This window comes from Lissotriton vulgaris, chromosome 7 (assembly GCF_964263255.1).
Source record: "Lissotriton vulgaris chromosome 7, aLisVul1.2, whole genome shotgun sequence".
NCBI classification, from domain to species: Eukaryota; Metazoa; Chordata; class Amphibia; order Caudata; family Salamandridae; genus Lissotriton; species Lissotriton vulgaris.
The window spans coordinates 181,293,855-181,317,669 of NC_141695.1; the positions used below are offsets into that span (position 1 = coordinate 181,293,855).

The 23,815-nt window shown below is 45.2% G+C and overlaps 1 protein-coding gene across 1 annotated transcript in view; it reads left to right on the forward strand.

Moving 5' to 3' along the window:
- Positions 1 to 16,316, forward strand: part of LOC147701142 (urokinase plasminogen activator surface receptor-like) — a 64,494-nt gene extending 48,178 nt beyond the window's left edge. The window contains exon 5 of the mRNA XM_086929308.1: positions 16,186 to 16,316. Coding sequence (XP_086785434.1) covers positions 16,186 to 16,316 — 131 coding nt within the window. The remainder of the gene's footprint in view (positions 1 to 16,185) is intronic.
- Positions 16,317 to 23,815: the final 7,499 nt, after the last annotated feature.

Here is a 23,815-nt window from a genome sequence, read left to right on the forward strand (position 1 = left end):
GCCCACGATTAACGAGTGTTAGGCAAATCATTAGAGCGACTCATTCTTACGCCTGTGTTAAGCACTCAGTGAGTACCTCATCTCGCCCTTATACATAATGCGATAGACTCAAAAGATACCAACGCTGGGTGGTCATCCCCACTGACTGTGATAGATTACGGCGGTCACGCCTAGCCTGGTCACCACCTTATTTTATAAGAGGTCTAGATTACCTCTCGTCTCGAAGTACACTCTATTTTCACCTTGTTTTGTCTAGTGTCACATAACTAACCGCTCTGCAAATACAATATGATTATCCCCAGAGCGGTGCTCCTTTTACCTGCGCTGCAGCCAGGAGGGGTGAATCCTCTCAACCTACACATAAGGGTGAGTGTATACTTGAGATGATGTCCTAGAATAAATGAACATATTGCAATGCCATTATGATTACAAACAGAAACAATGTGTATAACATTAAGTGTCCTATTTGTTTCTCCGTTTGTTTGTCTGTTTGTTTTACATGTTGGATCCCTTACCATTATGCACTGACAGTATACGGTTGAGTACGCCTGGATGTCCAGGTGATATCTTTATTATTCATTTTATTTATATTCACAAAGCAGTAGTGTATCTTTTTAGGTCCTGAGGAATGCATTAGAAAATCTTTTTTTGTGAAATGCAGAAACATGTCGACCACCATTACGTGCGGTTATTATTTAAAACCTGCACCCACACCTGCCTTTTAATCTTAGGGGTTGGGGGATATTAATAAAATTTCTTTTTTCCACCCAATTCACCTAATTTTATAATTACCCTTCACTTTTCCACTCCAATCACCATACACTGCTTTTTTCATTAGCCACTATCATACCCTTCTGTTCTGCCCTCACATCACATCTCGGTCACGGTAATCATTTACCGGCCGTCTTGTCTCCTGGGTAAGGAGATCCCAAATGATGACAACAAGGGCGGTACAGTGTGGCTTCTGATGGGAACAATACATTTTTCTCCATGTACTCTTGAGTCTTGACTTGACCGTTCACTAACTATTATTTCTCACTGGTACTGTTTTGCATGCTTTTGGTATAGTGGTCCTTCCTGCTAGACTTACTGACTCTCTCTTTTTGACCCCCAGATATTATTTGTTGTTGTATATTGAGTCCGGGGCTTATATCTGGTTGGTCGGTAAACCTGCCCTTAGACCCTCCCTAACTTTTTGTTCAACGTGTAATTGTATAATTGGACAGTGCGCTGATACACTGTGCTTTAGGTGCAGCTGTCCATCCCTAGTCCTCCCATATTCTTCCCTTACTCCTTCTGGAGTGTGAATGCTCCTACTTAGTTGTGTTGGGCCTCCTCTTTTATCCCACATAGCCTTGGATTCTCAGTAAGATCGTCTCCTGGAATGTTGCTGGCTTGGTGTCAAAACTTGAGTCCCCTGATTGAGGTATTTCCACAGATTCATTTGATATCTACCTGTTCCAAGATTTACACATTTATCATGCAGCGCAGTGCAACATCCACAAGTTCTGTGCTGTGTGAGAAGGAGAAAGTAGGAGAGCACCACATTTACTGAAATATGGAACTCTCATACCCTCTCCCTAGCATGGCGCTGAAATTATCTGCGGTACCCCATGGAGCCGCCTTTGTGTTATAGAGAAAAAGTGTCTCCATGAGTCAAGCATAGGTTTTGTACTGGAAGGATACACTTCCAGTACAAATAGCTATGTTTAGACTCATTTTAAACATTCTCCTACTTTGTATGTGTTCTGTGAAGTGTTGAACACATGCAAAGTCAGAAAAGTAAAGGGAAAACAAGTATTTCTCCTTCATAGCACATGTTTGAAGAATGAGCTATTTTCTGATGCTTAACTCTGTCTACTTTATTTAGGAAATTGGGGTTAGCGTCAGAAATGTTGTATGGTTGCATGGGAAGGCCCATTGTACTAGGTAATTCAAAGCAGCGCTACGCGCTGCTTCGAGATACTTTCACATTGTTTCCAGCACTAAACAAGTTTAACGTTGGTATGAAAAGTAGACACAAAGATTTGGCGCCAATATGCTTCACTTTTGTGACACAAACACGGCATCAAATCTGCCTCTTGGTTAGCTGCCCCAGACACTCAGCAGGGTTTGTCAATTTTAACCTGACTGCTGACACCACAGGGAAGGGAAGAGCCTCAGGAGCGTTGTCACTTTGAATCAGAACTACTGTTTACTGCATTACTAGAGAATTTGAATTGAGTAGTGCTGACGCGCAGTGTGTTTCTCTTTCCTACAGGTATTGTATATTAATAATATATTGTGTACTGCAGGCATGGGGGTATTGGTGCTGTGCTTCAAGTAACTGTTTCTTTTTACGTTTTATACAGCGCAAACTAGACCCGAAGATATCAGGTATCAGAGCGCATCACATGAGCACCAGTTTTGTTACAGAGGGACACAATAATTTTTGTTAGGCACTGGGAGATTAAGTGTTCAGCCCAGAATCACAGGATGTTGAGCGTCTTTGCCAAGACTCGAGCCCGGTTCCCAAGCTTCAAAGTTGACCGCTGTAGCTGTAAGGCTACATCCTCTCCCCTGAACAGATGGGTTCACATATGGCTGATCTGCCTGCAGTTTCTTTTAAAATAACAGCAGCCACTTTTTAATTTGAAATTTGAGCCCTTGTCTGTCTTGCTAGAAGATCCTATCAGTGATATGGATGAATGCCCTGGGGATTTCCTGACCTCACACTCCCCCTGGTCAAAAGATGGTCTGCTGCTGTGTTACAGCTAAATGCTTTTACATATAGCAATTGCCTACAGGCGTGCAATGGGAGGACCAATTCTAACTGGGCGTAAAACTACGTGTATCATTCCCCACAGTCCACCAGCCGTATTGTCTATATCTTATTAGACATTAGATTGTGGAAATCCTTTGTAGACATGGAAGTAGTCCCCAGGCACGATAGTGATCTTAATGCTCTGGGACTGATATCAGGCGATCTGGGCAACACCCTTCTGAATACTTTGTATGATGCACTAGACAGAAGGTTGGTTCCAACCAATAGATGGCGTAGGCTCAAGTGGAGCTTTCTAATAGAATCAGTAAAAGCATTAGGAAAAGTGTTTGAAGTAGTGTCTGTTAGCTGGGATGCTGTTGCCGCAGATTTTAGAACCCTGGATGACTCATCTTTCCTGTTGAGATTGAGTGAAATGTATAAGCTTATGTATTCCTTCCTTCCTTTGATATGCTGGTGCCCCCAGGCTTCTCCATCATCAATAAAGATTGAAAAGACCAACTAGGTGGAGGAGTAGCCATCATCCATAAAGATGACAGAGACATCACTGTATTGGACTTCTGCAAGTATAGCTCCTTTGAATGTCTCACTGTCAACATAAAAACTAAGGATAACAGCCCATTAGTTAGTCACCTTCTCTATCACCCACGGGTAACATCCCAGCTTTTGGGGAACATTTATCTGACTTCAAGATCGAGCACTCTCTGGTCACAAACTGCTCCTTCCCTCCCCTTAAGAGCCCAGCTGAGGAGCTTAGTTGTGCTCTCACTCCCAACACTAAACCCTGGTCACTCTTCCAGCCCATTCCAGAAGAAGAGATAGCCAACCTCATCTCCACCTCTAAACCTTCATCTCACACCCTAGACTCTCTCCCTGCTCCACTCTGGTGTAGGATTATAAACAGCTCCTTAAAATCCGGAATCGCTCCAGATTGTTTGAAAGTGGGACAAGTCACCCCGCTGCTGAAAAAACCAGGCCTGGACATAAATTACCTAAACAACTTCAGACCCATCTCCAACCTTCCTCTTCTGTCTAAAATCCTAGAAAGATATGTACACCAACAACTAACTCAACACCTGGACATTACCAACCTCCTCGACTCCCATCAGTCGGGATTTAGGAAAGGGTGCAGCAAGAAATCCCAATCCTCAACATAATTGATGATATGAAGTGCAACCTTGGCTGTCAAGCAACTACTTAAAACTGAACCCGGACAAAACCAAACTACTCCTCATCTCGAACAAAGAAGAGGAACCGCAAATGGTCGAGTGGCTAAAAGAGATCGATGCGCTCAACGGGAACATCACCCTGGCTGACTCTGTTAAATCATTAGGCATCACGCTAGACTCAAAACTGGACATGACCAAACACATTAAGATTTCGGCTAAGAGCGCCTTCCTTAATCTGAAGCTACTAAATAAAATAAAACCTTTCATTCCAACCAAAGATCTCAAACAAGCCACTCAAGCATTGGTGCTGTCATAACTGGACTATGGAAACGCAGTCCTCTTTGGAATAGCAAAAACACACTTTGCTCTGCTGAAAACAACTCTCAATGCAGCTGCCAGAATGGTCACTGGAATAAAGAAATTTGACCATAACTCTCCCGCACTCAATGAACTTAATTGGTTACCAATAGAAATGTGGGCGACCTTCAGAATGGCCTGCCTCACCCACAAAGACCTCCACACAGGCAAACCCGAATACCTGGTGTCCAAACTCAAAAAAGCAGGTCAGAACAGGAAACTCAGAAGTTCTAATACCTTACTTCTTATCCCGCCTAAACCTCGAAAACAAAAAACGCGGCGAGATCCTTCACCGGAAATGGCCCCAAAATATGGAACTCTATCCCTCCCAACATCAGAACTTTTCCCTCCTTTGCTAAATTCAAAAGTCATCTCAAAATCCTTTTCCTCGATTGATCCATAGTGATTAGATAGGAACAGTCGGAGTGCTGAAAATGACACTGAACCTCTCTTGGCTCTCTTGGCTGGGGACTAACAAATCCTTGTAACGGAACTCTTCAATATCTTCTTTACTATGACTCTCATCCAGAATGTCTCTCTCTATTGCAATATGTTCTGCGCTCTTTTGCTCCCTTATTGTATTATGTTCTGCTCTTGTTTGTTCTTCTCTGTAACTGTTGTGAAGCGCTCCGATAGACTTCGGTCAGGCTAGCGGTATACAAAACTACGTAAATAAAATAAATAAATTAACAAGGGATTTATCTCTGCTTTTTTGGCTTTAAACGCCAAAATAGCAGAGATAAAAATATTGCCCTATCAACAACAGGGTGCTAACATGCAAAATCGCATGTTAGCACCCTTTTCACTTTGCTTCCCTTTGCATCTCTATTGAGATGCAAAGTGGGCGTTCCTGAGCAAAATAATAGGAGAAATGATGCTAAGCGGCATTTCTCCTCTCATCAAGCTTCACGCTAACCCTCTTAGAGACAAAAAAAGCAGCGCTAACCACGGTTAACGCTGCTTTTTTATTTCTTCTAATTTTCAGACTTAGCCATGTAATCCAACGGGAGATGGATTACATGGCTAAGTCCACCATGGGCTATCAACAAGGACATCCCTATCCTTGTAGTTTTATCACTGCATTACCAGTGATAACCTCCCAAAATGCCGCTATCGCTGGATTTTTAATCTTCTAGGTGGTTAGCGTTGTTAATACGCGATAACCAGGCAATATTATCCAGCAATAGCAGGTGTTAAAAAAATTACTGCTAAGCACCCTTACCGTTAATTATCCCTGTTACTTGTTAATATGCCACTTAGTCTTGATAAAAATTAGGCCCAATCCAATGGCGGGAGAAAAAGTCCCCCTGCTACTCCTGCTGAGTGGCCAGGTGTTGCCTTTCCTGATCCATCCAAACTGGGTGTAGAGTCCCCATCTGGATGGACAGGTCACCATACAAAAATAAATTGTTGATTCTAAAAGAGATTAGAAACCTTCTAAATGGAACACTATTCTGAGTGCAATCAAATGCAAGTATTATCTTTCTTTTGGGTGCATCATCACCAATGAGGATCCATGCCCCATTGGATTGTAACATTTCTGATGCTGCTTGGGTTGAGCATTTCTCCCAGTCAGATTTGGGAGCTGTTGACCAGGGATTGTCTCAGGCTGCCTTTCATACTCAAGTCACCAGGGTGGAAGTATTAACCCCTTCCGTAATTTTATGGGTGAGCAATCCATTGAGTCGGTGACACAAACAGCCCACAGTATTTCCAACATTGAGATTTCTAAAGCATTAGATTTGATTCTAACAAATAAAGGCCCAGGTTTGGATAAGATGCCAGGTGATCTTTTCAAGTCTTATAGAGTTGCATGGGGTCTTTTTTTTTCTTCTGTTCTTTAATGCTATAGTGATCGGTGAATCTATACCTTTCACTTAGGCGGGGTGAAATGATCCAAACTAACTACAGACCAATAAGCCTCTTTGATAGTTCATGAAATCTATTTAGTCGGTACATTTTGAAAAGGTTGAACTGCTGGATGTCCAATTCGAATGTACTAACTTCCTTGCAGGTAGGATTTGCGGATAGCTTAGGAAGAATTGACCAGGTGTTCTCCCTGCAATTGCTATACTTGAATTTCATTTGTGTTCGGGGGCGGAGAAATGTATGTTTTATTGTTGGACCATCAGTCTGCTTTTGATCTAACCCTCAGGGAATCTCTGTGGAAGGTATTGGCAGAGATGGGAGTCCCTCAGTACCTTATAGAAGTTTGAACTAGACTACCTTTGACCAATTATGCCCAGGTCAGATGTGGACCTCAGGGTGACTTAACACTTTCCATCCTGTATAATCATTGAGTAAGGCAGTGGTGTGTGCTGTCTCCAACCCTCTTTCTCTTATATATTAATGATTTAGTATCCCAGCATTTGAAATGTGAGAGTGACACCTCATACCTTGCCGGGGTGAAGATCCCAACCCTATTGTTTGTAGCCAATACCCTTTTATTATTGAAATTCCCTATAGGGGGCTAGAGTCTTCTGGATTGTTTTGGGTCCTTCTGCAAACAGGCTGAAGATTAAACTCAGCAAGAGAAAATTAATGGTTTTCAACCCATGCAAACCAGACTGTCAGTGGAGTGGCTCTTGACAGAGTTCAGATGTTCGAATATCTGTGTGTTACTCTCACCATGGATTTGATTGGTTAGCCCATATTCAGATGCGAGGACTCAAAATACATTGTGGGGTTATTTTGAGGGCTCACTTCAGCTCCTTTTTTCACCAGGTGACTCCAGCCCTACAACAGACAGGCACTAGGAGCCATTCCGTATGGTGGAGAGCTTTTGGGCTTCCAAGACACTATACCCTTAGATATTATAGAACATCATTTTTATGAGGAACCTAAGTAGATTACCAGCTAGCTACGCTTGTACCCCTACACCTAGATTATGGCTTTAGACGCATCAATGAAACAGCTGGGTTCAGACAGCTTTTGTGCTGGCTGAGACTCTGAGTTACCCCAGAGCTTGTGAAATTTCATATGGCCATAGATGACCTGTAAGATTGCCTGGCTTTGGATAACGAAAGCTCAGCTAGGCCAGATTGGGTACAAGAATCTTTGGTTTTCCCCTGCAGGTGCTAGGTTAATTTTAAATCTGATTGGCATTATACTGACAACCACATTCTATACCCTCTTATGGCAGTGTCTCTTACTGTTTCTTTTTTAGAGTTCAAAGTAGATTACCATCTGGAAGCATTCTTGGATAAGATTGAACCCTTGTAAAGCCTTTCTATGTTAAAATCGCAAGGGGATCTTGCCTTTTTGCTATTTGACAGTCAAATGGAATTGTCACTCTAGTGACTGTGACGGATTCTGCCTGTTCTGCCCTCCAGTTGCCAAATTGGCTGAGCATGTCATATTTTTCTGTTCAACATACCAAAGCAATAGAAGGAAGTGGATTTACTGAAACCTGGGGATTAGGAATTTTAGGACCTCATACAGAATTAAAAGAAGTGTTACCAGACAATGCATTGTGTTCTCTTTCTCACTATTTTTGATATACATGTGGAGGCTATTTCTTTGTTTGCTGCAAAATGCAGCACACATAGATAAAGCAAAAACACAGAGAAATAAAAGTATTTCTCCTCTTTTCTCCATTCTAATACACCTCCTTCTGGGGCAGCGTTAAAAGTAATGGATGTTGCAGTACAATGCCCACAGATATACCCATTGCATGCCCCTTTCACGCTAATGATGCGTGTGAAGGGGCCTTATTTACAAGGCGGTGTTAAGCCACAAAAGGTGGCTTAAGCTTAGTGCCACTTTGTAAATATGGAGAAGGGTATATTGCCACCAGAACATTGCATTGCTAAAAGTAATGTCCTGGTGGGGATGTCTTCTTGTAATTATGCCCCTCTGGGTGTTGTGGACTGAAAGGGTGCAATGGAGCTCAAGAAGGGTGAGCAGACATAGAGAATTGAGATAGTGTCTGATGAAGAGTAGTACAGGGTGGCAGAGGGTAGGTGAGAAGGTTAATAGGTGTAAAGAGAAGTTATGTTTAACTGTTGTGGTTTTATAGAGAAGCAAAACAGAACATATACTGCAGAAAGTAATGGAAGTAGTTCATCTATGAAGATTTCCGATAGTGTATAGAGTTTTTGAAGGTTGCCTATTGTGTGTTCAGTTTTTGAAGGTTGCCTATTGTGCCTGTGGTTTTTTTAGATATGGTGGAACTGAAGTATTGAGATTTTGTAAGTAGAGTATTGGACCCGAATGTTGATGTATGTGACATATTCTGTATAAAAGTCATGAGCACTGTATCACATTTATATTAAGTCACTTGGATGCAATCACATATGCTGTTTTCCATTTAAATGAAGGAGAATAATGGAGAAGTAAACTTTTGTGATAAATGAATAAAAAATACCAGGTCTAGTTTACACTACAGCATTATAGCCAAATGAAATAAAAAACATGTGCTTCAACTAAATCATCTGAAATTGTGATGAATGCACTGCCTTCAATTCCAATGCAGCATTTGTAACTCTCCAGAATCTATTTGACTATATTGTATAGGTGAGGGATTATGGACATGGTGTTTTGAGGTTCTACCAAATTATTGTCCTCAGACAAGTTGTTGTCTAATAATTTTCTGCATTCTTTTTTATGACAAACTCTTTTGTGGCATATATTGAGAAGCTTACCATCTGCTTCTTTATGCTTAACTAAAAATTACTCAATTCCTGCAGAGCTGCTGCAAAACAATCAATTTCATGCCCTTATCATTGCTAGGTTAGACTATTGCAATTCTTTTTTGTAGGATTGTCGGCTATCTCCTTTAAAAACTACAACTTAACCAGAGTGCTTATTATGGGGCTGAGCAGGAAAACTAGAATTTCTGTCTATCGTCCTCTCTTTTACTGGCTCCCTATGAGCAAGTGTAGGTTATTGAAGGTCTTATGTTTCTGGGCCATATACAGCCTCACCACTGGCAGTTACTTGGCTTCTCTTTTCTCAACCTATTCTGCAACTAGATACCTCCAATCCAGATCTGTGCATTATGCTCCTTGACAAGACATAAATAAATAGGTAACTTAGTCTGGTTCTGTTGTAGAACCTTGCTTGTGAACCAAGATCACAATGTATAAAACTTCAAACAAATGTGCCTCAAGAGCAGGCTAGCGAAAGGTAGAAAAATGCTTTTGCACCCAAACACAAAAATACAATAGCAGCCAGATCAGAATAGTCTTAACTGTATGAACTACTAGCAGCCCGTCCCGACGTTGTCCGGGTATGAATTGCTGCCGGCCAGTAGTATATTGTTTTGTAGTATTTCGTTTTGATAGCATTTCTTATCTGTGACAGGCCTGTGAAACGCTCCGATTCACAGTGCACTGCTGATGCACTTAAGAGTGCACCTTCAGTAGTGTGTGAACTCGAGTTTCCCTACTTTATTTTTCCTTGCAATAATATATAGCGCAAACTCGACAACTTGGCAAGAGCACAAATTACATTACAGAAGAACACATTCATTTGTGGTAGGCACGGGGAGACAGAGCTATTTGCCTGGAATCACAGGATGTTGAGCTGATGCCGCGATTCGAACGTAGCTCCCCAGCTCTAAAGTTCGCAATTCTAGAACTTGTGATGGGAGGTGTGTCTAAAAGTGTATGTCGGTGCTGGCCATCAATGAGAGAGACCTGTGCATTTTTCAAATAGGTGGTGAAAAAATATGAGTATGTTGCCGGGGGAGGGCTAGGTTTGGGTTTTGGGGTACAGGGGTATTTTTAGGGTTCAGGGGTAGGTTTGGGTTTTGGGGTACAGGGGTGTTTTAAGGGTTCAGGGCTAGGTTTGGGTTTTGGGGTACAGTGGTATTTTAGGGTTTGGGTTTTGGGGTAAAGGGGTATTTTAAGGGTTCAGGGCTAGGTTTGTGTTTTGGGGTACAGGGGTAATTTTAGGGTTCAGGGCTAGGTTTGGGTTTTGATGTACAGGGGTATTTTAAGGGTTCAGGGCTAGGTTTGGGTTTTGGGGTACAGGGGTATTTTTAGAGTTCAGGGGTAGGTTTGGGTGTACAGAATATTTTAAGTGTTCAGGGCTAGGTTTGGGTTTCGGGGTTTCGGGGTATTTTAGGGTTCAGGGGTAGGTTTGGGTTTTGGGGTACAGTGTTATTTTTAGGGTTCAGGACTAGGTTTGGGTTTTGGGGTACAGGGGCATTTTTAGAGTTGAGGGGTAGGTTTGGGTTTCGAGGTACAGGGGTATTTATAGGGTTCAGAGCTAGGTTTGGGTTTTGGGTTACAGGGGTATTTCTAGGATTCAGGGATAGGTTTGGGTTTTGGGGTACTGGGTATATTTATAGGGTTAAGATGGGTTAGTGTTTAAGGCTGTTGGGGTATTTTAAGGAGTAAGGGTGGGTTATGATTATGGGGTGCAAGGTGGGATTCGTTTTCAGGGTGTATAAGGTAATAAAATAAAATAATAAATAAAAATAATATAAATAATGCAATTTAAAAGAATTAGGGCCCGATGTAGGTAATTTCATTTGACCGATTCATAAATACCGATTCATACCGAATCGGTATTTATGAATCGTAATCGGTAAACAATACCGATTCGGTAACAGTCGGAATCCTGACTCGGTAAATACCGATTCGGTAATCTCCGAATCGGTAATCACCAAATCGGTATCACCCATTCAACCCGATGGGCCCCCAGGCCCATAGGAATGAATGGGAGATACTGAATCGGAGATTACCGAATCAGTATTTACCGAATCGGTAAAATCCGGTCTCGAAAATTCGAATGGAAGACATGTGAGCCAGTCAACCAATCAGGGACACCCACCACACCCCACAACAAAGCAACTGTGAAATCAACCAATCAGATGAAAGTACCACACCCAGTACCTGGAGTTGGCCACACCCATGCAGGTGCAGAGCCACAGAACTGTTTGAAGACCTGGAGGGGAGACAGAGGAGCAGGCTGCACTGAGCCCAACAGAGCATCACCATGGAGCCCCAGGAAGGCCAGAAGGAGGGTGTTGACAGAAAATGGAAGCTGAAATTCAGCACAACTGAGCTCCAGGTGGTGGTGGAGGAGGTAGTGCAGCATTACAGCCAGCTTTTTGGGAGACAGTCCCTGCAAGTAGCAGAGTCTGTCAAAAGGAACACCTGGCTGGCGATCCAGAGCAAAGTAAATGCCCTAGGGGTCACACATTGTGAAATAGAAGACATTAAGAAAAGGTGGTAGGATCCGAGGATCACCACCAAAAAGAAGATTGCAACCCAGAGGAAAAAATCCTCAGCCTGAGGTGGAGGGAAGAGCCGTGCACCAAGCCTCACTGAACTGGAGCAACTTGTGGAATCCACCATGGAGCCTGAAAGCATACACAGGATTGGGGATGCTGACAGCTCAGCCAGAGCTGCAAGAAAGAAAGGTAAGATGCATGGACATGAATCCCCACCCATTCCCTGGCCCCTTCCCCAATGTGGGGACTCAATCACAATCCAGAACACATGTCAGTACTCACCAGCAATGCATCATGGTAGTCGTAGTCATAGGAACACTCATCAAAGCAGCCAACACAGAATACTGTATGCCATGCCACACTCCCTATACACAAGCAGCTGAGGCTTAGAAAATTGTGTTATAGGAATGTGTCATGAAACGACACAGGTGATCATTGTCCATGTCTGCCCACAGGAGAGTAATCGCACAGTGCAGCGCAGGGAGGGGAGGGTAGGGAAGTGCACCAACAACGGCTGCAAGGGAGAAGCCCACAGACACAGCAGGACCCAGTACTGTCCATGAGGACACTCCCACAATGCAGGCACCCACAGCAATGGAAGAAGACACCACAGCACAGCCACTGTCACCCCTGCTGTTTGAGACACAGACTCCGGCAGCACCTGCAGGCGCCACAACACCAAGCTCAGGGTCCTCTGTGCATTTGAGGCCAAGGAGGCAGGACGTACCACCACTCAGGATCCTGGAAAGCTCTGATGAGGAAGAGGTGGAGGTTCACACACCTAGCACTCCAGCACTGGCTGGCAACAGGGGTCATTAGGATCTGGGCGTGCAAGTGCCCGTGGTCGTAGGGCATGTGGGCGAGACGAGGGGCATGATATGCAGGGGTCTTTGCTGGTTTGGAAAGCCCTTTGGTGGGGATCCAGCGCATGCAGGCCAAAGGGATCATGGCAGTGCACAGACAGGTGCGCATCCTGAACAGCAGGATGTTAAACATTGACCGGGGGATATGCTCCATGGCCCTAGGAATGGAGTCCATGGCCAAAGGAATGGAGTCCATGGCAGAGGGGGTGAGGGACATGGGTGTGCGCATGGGTTCCCTCTGTGACAGGCTGGAGAGTGACCAGACAGAAAGGCGCAGGAACAGGCACGAAGTTAAGCAGCTGAATAAGTCCATCAACCGTCTGGCAACTGCAACCACACTGCTATGCCGTCGGTCAGTGAACATGCAGACTGACATTGTGCACTGCTGCAGTGACTTGTCCAGGGGGATGGGGAGTGTGACCTCTGCTATGGAGGTACTGCTGACACAGCAGACAGCCACTGCTGGTAACACGTTTGTGGGGGACACAGAGGAGTCCACAACCAGGAGTGGATCCAGCATGCCTGTACAGGACGTTCGTCGGAGCAGCAGGCTCCATGCTGATGACCCTGCCACCACCGCGCAAGTTGATCCCCTGCCCGGTGGCTTCCACAACATCATGCGTAAGCGCAAACATTAACATTGCATCCAGAACACAGGACAGGTAACAGTGAAGTGAACTTTGGCCACCCAGTGTGAAAAGTGGATTTTATTTGATTAATGTGGTCTTAAATATGTGAAGTGCAGTAGTGCATATTAAACTGCGTGCTTCAAGAACTAAACATGTCTGTGTTTCATCACTCCATTAGAAATATCTGTTTGTGATTTCCGCGCGTCTCAGTCTACCATCTGTTGCTGGCGCTGCTCCTGCTGCATTGTGATCGGCTTGTTCTGTCCCATTATCTATGTCCTTATGATATGTGAGTTCTACATCTGTGCCCTCCTTGGTGGCAAGATTGTGCAGCATGGCGCAGGTCGCTATAATTTTGCAACAGACCATTGGCGTGTACTGCCGTGCACCTCCACTCCTATGGAGGCACCTACATCTGCTTTTAAACAGTCCAAAAGTGCGTTCCACCATGCAACGTGTTGTTCTGTGTGCCACGTTGTAACGCCTTTCACTCCTGGTGGATGGATTCAGGTAGGGGGTGAGTACAAATGAACGCAGGGCATATGCACTGTCACCTGGGTGGAAAATGAAATTTTGATTAGGCACATACTCATGATTGATCCTTCTGCATTGAGTATCAGGGTGTCTCACACTTACTTACCTAGCAGGTATCCATCCCCAAAATCACCTGCCACAAGGCATCTGTATATCCCACTATTCTGGAAGATGTAGGAGTCGTGTGTACTCCCTGGAAATTTTGCTACAATGTCCGTTATTATGTTGGCAGCGTTGCAGATCACCTGCACATTGATTGAATGCGTAGATTTCCGGTTTCTCTATAAGTGTTCTGTTGCTGCAGGTGAGCATAGTGGGATGTGCGTCCCATCGATACAGCCTATGATGTGTGGGAACTGTGCAAGTTGGTAGGAATCGGTTTTGGTCTTTGCTAGTTCAGCAGGTGTGTCAGGGAAATCAATGTAGTGTTCTATCCTCTGCATCATGGCGGCAAGGAATTTTCTGAAGAACCGTGACAGGCAGCTCTGGGACACCCCACCTACGGCAGCAATCACATGCTGGTAGCTTCCAGAGGCAAGAAGGTGTAGGCAGCACAACACCTGCACGTGGGGTGGGATGGCGTGTGCTCTTGGGGTTGGGTGTTCCAGATATGGGAGGAGGTCCCTGATCAAGTCCAGGATGGTTTTGGGGTGGAGTCTATACCTTTGCAGGATCTCAGCTTCAGTCAGTTGGTATAAATACACATATATACAAACATATATTTGATGTTTTAATAATGTACTTTTACAATGTATATGACCTTACCCCACATGCATTTGCGTTATAATGGCAGGCGTGATAAAGTCATGTGCGTTGTAAAAGTTTTATAAATCATGTCTTTGCGGAGTAATAGTCCCTCGTTATAAAAATTGGGGAGTGATGGTATGCGGGATGTTGGTTTGCAGAATATCATCACATATCCCCGTGGAAGGATAGTCCCTTTCTTGCTATTTCCGTTGAGGCGGCCCTTGGGTCCGTTTGTGTGTGGCGCGAGGCATGTGTGCAACAGATGTGGAAAATCTCCAGTGTGCGCTTAAGGCGTCACCGGAAGTTAAGGCGAGATTACATTTCCTGCCTAATGGCCCCTGTTTGCGCTCCTTCCGGCCCTTGGGAATAGCGCCATGCCTGACCTCCATACAGTAAAGCAGGTGCACGTCACTGGGAGCGTGGGGCAAGCACACCAGGAGCTGGAATGTACAGAACCTGGGAAGAAAAAACAATGAAATATTGGGCACAGCACTCGCTTTTTTTTCTGTAATCCCGCGCCTGCACACGCCCACGCCCCCAGCACACACCCACAGCACACGATATGAGACATGACATGAAGGGTGGAACGTACCACACGCCCCCAGCGTTTGTCACGCCCACAGCACAACACAGACACGCCCCAAAGGGACTACTTTGCTGTCACAGTACTTTTACCTTTTAAATGTATATGGTGGGCGTCTGCATAGCCTATGTCCTTCTGCTGCAACTGCCCTTTCCAACGCTGTATTGGGTGTTGTGATTGGTGCTGTGGTTCCTGAGATTACCCGCCTCAAAGGTTTGGGCTCTCTCTTTATTATATTAGTATAGATTTTCTAATTGCTTGAAAGCATGCCCAATCAGAACTGTTGAAAGATAATGTTGTTGAAGAATCAGCTTGACAAAGCATTCACCCAATCAGAACAAGGTGTTGCACTCGCACCACTTTAAATGGCTATATGGTAGCCAGTAGGAACAGCTGTGGCATGGGCGAATGCCAAACATGTAGTCTTCTGTACACTTCCTATTATTTTTGATTGCAAGGTAAGCCAAAGTGGGTCTCCCCAAGATTTGCATCTTCTTACCGTTAACTAAAAAAGATAAAAAGTTGTTGAGTTCTTATTTGTACAATGGAGGTAACCTGCAGAACAACGCAAAATGGTTCAGTAAATGCTAGCATGAACAGCCACAGCAGCTATGGTATTACAATACATACATGGAACGTTATGCTTTGATGACCATGTACCAAGTTAATACCCCTCTAAGTCCCCCTGATGTCTTTTCACTAAAATATCCATCACTGTTATCCTTATAGGTCAGTGTCCTGGCTGTTGAGCACCCGTATTGACTTATTGCCGGGGAAGGTTGCACTCTTAAAATGTATTGATAGTCAAGCACATGATGCCTTAATTCCACTAAAATACTTACTGCATACACAAGAAAATATAACATAAACTTTGGAATGAGGTTCTTTATTTGTTTCAACTTTTTTTTTTTTTTTTTTTTTAGCCCAATTCAGCCTTCAGAAAGCTTATTCGATCAATCCAAACACCAAGCAAAACATGTGTCAGCTTAAATGTTTAAGAATGTAGAATGAAGTACAATGAACAAATAATATAACACTGAAGTGACTTATTGCAGAAAAAGTGTTCATCCTAGAAATGTGTTATTTTCGCCCTGAGAAAATTACCCATCTGGGTATGAGGTTCCCACCAAGTGCAGTCAATAGCACATTTATGTCCTCCTACTATGTTCGTAGTATTATAACTAAACAGAAATAACTGAATTGTTTGCTGCCTTCTTTTTTTTAGAAACAAAAGTCACGGTTCAATCATTCAACATGCAGATTTATGTGATGTACAACTTTTCATACTCACACACTATCTCACCCAGTCAAAGTACACTAGATGATAGGAAACTGAGGTGTGCTGTCTTTGTATTTCAGGTAAACTGGAGAAAAGTTATAGCATGAGAGGGTGTGCCACCAAGGATGCCTGTGAAGTCGGACCACTCAGCATGCTGTCATCTAAAACATTTAATCATATGTTAAAGTGTACTCCTTCCAAAAAAGTTTAAAATGTCCCAGGAAGTCTAAAATCTATTCTTTTTTTCAGCCTCATTAATCATAGATAGCATCATCAATAATTCACTGTAGCCACCGGAACCATCTGATGCAGAGTCAGGTTTTATAAACAGGACCACAATGTGAACTAACCACATCTCCTTATCACCATCCTGGCTACACATAATTAGGGCAAAGTGATGCACATTGTAAAGACACCATGCTGTTTATGGGCTAATCCCACTTCCATTAGGGCAGCTTTGTCTGTAGGTTAAGTTCCACCTGTAGGCACATTGACGCCTTAAGTATTTATTATAAGTATGTATATATATATGTGAATGAATGAATGAATGAATATAGGCTTTGTAAAGCGCAAACTTAGCCCAGGGGCATCAAGGCGCTGTAGAGAGGGGGTCAAGATTAGAAATGTCCATAGTTAATATGGCTTACAGATCCGGACAGGCAAAGAACCAGGTATTCAAGGCCTAATGGAACGAGGAGTGTATTTCCAAGGAGGAAATTGAGGAGGGAGTTCCACAGGTTAGCTCCAGTCCACGAAAAGACCCCCCCCCCGCCCCCCATCTAGCTTTCCTAATCCTGTGCACGGTTACTCGGTTCTTGCTGGCAGATCTCAGCTCCTTGCCGGGGAGATTTCTCCGAAACTGTTTTTAATGCCTTTTGAACCCATATTATAAAAGGGCTTGTGAACCTGGCATAAGGCTTTAAACACAATTCTCCTCCCCAAAGGGAGCCAGTGCAGACTTCTGATGGTGACTGATACAGAGTGGAATTTGGGAAGGCCCATCACCAGCCTAGCAGCGGCATTCTGCACAAGTTGTAGTTGGTGTAGGAGCCCCTTATTTATCCCTACAAAAAGGGCGTTGCAGTAGTCTAATCGAGACACAACAAGGGCCACAAGTGCCTGTTTCCGAGAGGGTAGGGAGAGAAATCAGAAGATCTTCTTGAGGATCCGTATCATCCCAAAACAGGTAGATACTGTTCTATTTATTTGTGCGCCCAGGGAAAGGGACGAGTTCACGATGATGCCTAGATTTTTGGCGCTGAGGCTAGGGCAAGGGCAGGATCCAAGCATGTCAGGCCACCAGGCCTCCGAACAAATGTCCTTCTTGTCTCTAAAAATTAGGACCTCAGTTTTATCCCCATTGAGTCTTAGGTAGTTCTTGACCATCCATGAAGCCACCACCAGCCCGCAGTTTTTTAAATATACTGCTGACGCTGTGATACTCTCAGTGATAGAAATCATGATCTGAGTGTCATCAGCGTAGGACAACATTTCTGGGCAAAAAGACCTTACCACGCTGGCCAGCGGGGCTACCTAAATATTAAAAAGGGTAGGACTCAATGAGGATCCTTGGCGAACTCCACATAACAATTGTTTTGGGGCGGAAATAAAATGGCCCATCTTGACTCTATGTGAGCGGTTCAGGAGCAAGGATGAAAGGTGATCCCTATTTCCCGAAGTCTCCCAACCAATCTATAGGGGGAGATCATATCGAAGGCTGCCGTCACATCCAGAAGGATTAGTAAGGTGGTATGACCAGCGTCAACCTGTTGTCGAATGTTGTCAAAAACAATGGTTAATGCCATCTCCGTACTGTGTTCACTTCTGAACCCATGCTGCGAGCCATCAAGCAGTTGGTATCCCTCCAGATAAGTAATGAGGTGGAGGTTCTGGTGTTTTTCCAGAATTTTGTCTGGGACGGGTAACAGGGAAATAGGCCGATAGTTCTTTAAATCCGCAGGGTCCAGAGAGGGCTTCTTTAAAAGAGGTTTAACCACCGCAGTTTTCCATGCGGTGGGAAATTGACCTGAGGTAATGATGGTATTATGGATGAAGGTCAAAGGTGGGGCAATGGCCTCCTTTCCTAATTTCAGAATCTTAAGAGGGCAAGACTCAAGGGGGGACCAAGATCTGATTCCACCTAACATCAGCTCAGTGTGTTCTTGAAGTATAAGTGGAAAGGAAAGCAATCCTTCAGAGGTGCTACCAGAGGATCCACTAGAAGGTCTGACTTAAATCCTCCAGAATTGGACTTCTCCAGAGAGGAGTATTTGTCCTTGATTTTGGCATAGAAAAAGCATGGCATTTTATCACACAGATCCTGTGAAACCACTGTGTTAACAGTGACCGGGGGAGCTACAAGGGAGTTGATCATAGTGAAAAGTTCCCTTGGGGATCTAATGGATTCGGTCATCTTGGATTAATGAATGACCTATTCCTCGTTAATGGCCTGCTTATATTCCTTTAGCCTGAGTTTGTGCAGATCCCTTTCGACTGTAGTAGAATCACTGCACCACTTTCTGTATGTCAGTAATAGAGAGGAGATAGAGTGATGTGGATGGCATATTTTGACAGTACAGAGCGGGCAGAAAAAGAGGAGATGGATTTTTGGAGCAAGGAAACAGCCCTGAGTGATGAACATTGAAGAGCTATAAACCACCATGAACATTATAGTGAACATGTATATGAATAGTCAAAACCTAAGCATATATTGTTTTAGTATTGTACAACATTAGTGATGTAATTGGTCTCAGTGGGCAGATTTGACCAATGAACCAGATTTCAAAGGGGTTTAACGTCCTACAGACATTGTATCTGAGTCAAATGAGAATTTGAAAAAGGGATACTATGGCATCTGCTTACACATGTGACATCTTACTGTAGTCATAGTTACTGGAGAATGTAATGTCACAATGCATTTGCTCAATGCTTGATAGGTATGAGTTTATATGTTACTGTTTGAAAATGTAACTGGAGTTGTGATTGACTTGTTGCCCTGCCTGGAGGGGAGCTTCTTACTCTACAATAAACCTACATCTTACTAATTCAAACCTGCCTTGCGTTATCCTTCTACCTGAACTACATGATCTACAGTTACCATGGCTGATCCTTATTAATTTTGCTGGTAAACCTTGAAATATGCTGCAGGCTGCATGGCTAGATAACCCCATCCCTTTCTTCCCATTATCATCCCAAACTTGAACAGCTCCTTTCCACGACTAGCAAGAAAAGGCCCGCTCACCTCTGAGAGAGTACTCTGAAAAGTGCAGATGTTCAAACTCTGTAGCTGATCATCCCCATGTTCTGCTCCACCTCTGGCCAATGTCTCCCTACACCAATTTTCCCCATCAGTGCAACACATAATGAACTTACATTTGTGGGACTTTCCATCATACTATACCACATCACGCTTTGTGGGTGGTAAAAAGTTAACACATGGAAAGCGGCCTAGGCAAAGAAATCTGTCATTAAATTGACTTTGATACTTTTCATACTTTTGTACCTGGCTTCTGCGGTGATAGCAGCATGACACATTTTTGCTTTGGAAATTGGAAGCAGCTTTCTTCATGTATATTTGCACCTTCATGAGTACCCCTTGGAATTGTTAAGTGTTTTTTTCTTCTGCCATTTGTCTTCCACTATTTGTTGTCACTAGTCCCTGACCCCCTTTTTTGCTTCCAGCACCCCGCTCTGCCCCCACTCCTGCCGCTGCTTCCCTCCGGCCCACCCCCTCGCTCTCCCGTAGACCGCCCCGCTCCCACCTCCCAGCTGCTCCTCCCTCCCTGCTCCCCTTATATGGAGGCAGCTGCTTGCCTAAGGCAAGACCATCTGCACCCGTCCGCCCCTGGACCGCGCCCAGCACCAGAACCCATGGCCCCCCCAAACACCACAACGACCGACAGCACTATGATGCCAGCATCCTCCACGCACTCCAGATGAAAACACTCCTTCTACCAGGCCTCCGTGAAGCGCACCCAAGGACCCTTCACCTGCCGGAACTGCAGCTTCACCAGTAGTCGGCCAGCAAAACCACCTACTGAAGGACCCAACTACCTCAGATGCATACTCCTCAACACCCGCTCCGCTTGCAAACAAGCCGTCGAACTATGGGACTTCCTCAAATCTACTTCCTCTGACATCGCTTTCCTGATGGAGACCTGGCTTAACCACACCTCTGCTCCCATCATCGCCATAGCCATTCCCCGCAGGGACCACACCAATGGCATAGGAGGAGGAATCGCCATCGTCCGCAGGAACACCATCAGAGTCTCAACCAACACCGACGATGCCCTCAGCACTGCTGAACACATGCACTTACAGATTCACACTGACCCCAACACCACTCTTAGAGGAACCCTCTTCTACAGACACCCCTGAGCCTGACCGCAGTTCAGCGACTCCATTGCCAACCTAATCAGCACGCACGCCCTCACCTCTACGGACTACATCCTCCTCGGGGACCTGAACTTCTACCTCGAGAACAACAACGACACCAACACCACCATCCTGATCGACAACCTCGCCAACCTCGGACTCAAACATCATGTGACAACACCAACCCACGCCACCGGCCACACACTGGACCTTATCTTAACCGCAAGCCCCCATGTCTCCTTCAACCACACCACCGAACCCCACAGGACCGACCACCACTGCATCCACTTCACCTTCAGGAAGCCTACCACGCACCAATGCACCCAACAGATGCCTCGAAGCTGCTAGCGCCAGGTCACAGAAGACCACCTAACCACCACCCTTGCCCATAGCTCACCCACCGACCCCTGCGGCCCGGCCACCACCGCCAACAACCTCAAACAATGGATCAACGACTGCGCCAACACCATCACCGCGCTCAAGACCCCCTCCAACAGCCACCCCCACAAGAAAGCCACCTGGTTCACCGAAGACCTCCAGGCCTCAAAACGAACATGCCGAAAACTGGAGAAGAAATGGCTCCGCGAACGAACTCTGGACAGCTACACTGCCCACAAGACCGCCACCCGCAGACACCATCAACTCATCAAAACCACCAAAAGGGCCTCATTCAGACACCGCCTGGAAAACAACGCACACAACAGCAAATAGCTCTTCAACTCTCCAACCCTAGCTCCAACACCAACGGCATTCTGCCTTCGCAAGACCTGTGCGACGCGCAGACCACCTTCTTCCACCGAAAGATCACCGACATCCACAACAGCTTCAATGCCGCAACTTCCCCAACAACCATCACCCCCCGACCACCACCTGCACGAAGCGCCTGCTCTCATGGACCAACATCAACAACAAGGACACCATTGAAACAGCTGCGCTCATCCTCCTGGACCTGTCAGCAGCCTTCGCCACAGTCTGAAACCACACACTACGAACACGCATACACGACGCCGGGATCCAAGATAAGGCCCTGGTCTGGACCACATCCTTCCTCTCCAGCAGAACCCAGAGCGTCCGCATCACCCCTCCGCTCCACTGCCACTAAAATCATCTGCGAAGTACCCCAGGGTGTCTCCCTCAGCCCGATGATGTTCAACATCTACATGGCCCCGCTCACCCATGTTGCCCGACAACCCAACCTCAACATCATCTCCTACGCCGATGACACCCAGCCGATCATCTCTCTCACCAAAGACCCTCACACCGCCAAAACTAACCTCCATGAAGAAATGAAGGCCATCGCAGAATAGATGAGGAGCAGCCGGCTGTAGCTGAACTCGGACAAAACAGAGGTCCTCATCCTCGGATCCACCCCCTCAGCCTGGGATGACTCCTGGTGGCCGTGAACTCTAGGAACAGCCCCGACACCCACCGACCACGCACGCAACCTGGGGATCATCCTTGACTCCACCCTCTCCATGACTAAACAGGTCAATGTCGTCTCTCCTCATCCTGCTTTAACACCCTCCGAATGCTCCGCAGGATCTTCAAGTGGATCCCCACCGAGACGAGAAGAACAATCACCCGGGCCCTCGTCACCAGTAGGCTGGACTACGGAAACGCCCTCTACGCAGGAACATCGGCCAAGCTCCTGAGACGCATCCAGAATGCCTCGGCATGTCTGATCCTCAACATCCCCCACCGCAGCCACATCACACCTCACCTGAGAGACCTGCACTGGCTCCCCTGTCAACAAGAGGATAACCTTCAAACTCCTCATCCACGCACACAAAGGTCTCCACAAGACCGGCTCAACATACCTCAACAGACGACTCAACTTCTACTCCCCCACCCGCCAGCTCCGCTCTATCAGCCTTGCCTTCGCCAGTCTTCCCCGCATCCGAAGAACACCCGCTGGCTGCAGATCCTTCTCCCACCTCGCCGCCAAGACCTGGAACACCCTCCCCACCAACCTGCGGCAGACCCAAGACCTATCAGCCTTCAGAAGACTCCTCCAGACCTGACTCTTTTATCACTAGCAGCACCCTCCCGCCAGCGCCTTGAGACCCTCACGGGTATGTAGTGTGCTTTATAAATGGCATGATTAATTGATAGATTGATTGATATTTTGTGTGTTATTCCCCCAGATTTTTGCCTTCTTTTGCTGTATTTGTTTTTGCTGTCCTTTGGACTGTGTACAACTTACTACTGCTAACCAGTGGAAAAGTGCTTGTGCTCCCCTCTATAAAAATGTTAGAATGGGTATACCACTAAGCAGCACATTTAATTTAATTGTGATGTCACTAGTAGATAGCACCACATGTATCCAGTTTAATACAATGACTTTGCCCCAAGAGGGATGAGGCATGTTGTTGTGGGTCTGGTGAAAGATATCAATAAGGTGTGTCGGTGGTCCACTGCCTTCATGACTAAGATGTAGACACACACAGATGGTTAGAACATTGTGATTAATAGGAAAGCAGTCATGTGTTTCTTTCAGGTGGGGAGATGATGAAAAGTCAGTCCTAATACAAAGTCAGTTTGGTGCAGGGGAAGAAGACTTCTGCTTCTTTAAGCGCTACGAGGCCTCCGGGTAGTTAGCGCTATACAAGTGCAATTTTCATTCATTCATTCAATGCCAGCTTCATACTTGGCAGACCAAGATTCCAGGGTGTGGACCTAGAACATCATCACTAGAATATTGACTGACATAAGTATTGTATCTTAAATGTACTTTACAAAAATATTACTTCTTTGGGGTTGAATAAAGAAAAGCTACACCCAATGGGGCTATATCAGAGTAAATTCCTGTTTTTTTCTTTGAGCCAATACTTTAAAAATTATATTGTGACATATAACTGTTTCCAGAGCAGATCCTCTGAGGAGGTTAGAGCCCTCATTTGGTTGGCTGTTGAATAGAGAACTTGATCCCTGGAGAAGCCAAGGGGTAGTGGTCGAGCAGGTCTTCAACCTTTCTGAAATTCTGACACAGGTGTGATTAAGTGTTGACTGGAGGTGTCAGCAACACTAGGCATTATGTTACCATTTAGTTGCTGGCTTCTATGGTGTCTTAAAGCTAAGAAGCAGCTTCCAAGAGGAAATCAATGGGCCTAGGCTTAAGAGTGTTGTATAGGAGGCTGAATGTGTCATAGAGAGTGTGGCATTAGAATCATTGTGCCACTGAGCTAGTGTGTACCCAATGAGCTTTCTCAAGGCTCAAATTAGCATGCAATAGTATTTTGGTGGGATGGGACAATGAAATAAAGTTGGTGTATGTTCAACAAATAATACATCTGGCTAAATCGCTAACCAATGGATTTTCAGTCTAAAAAGACTTAA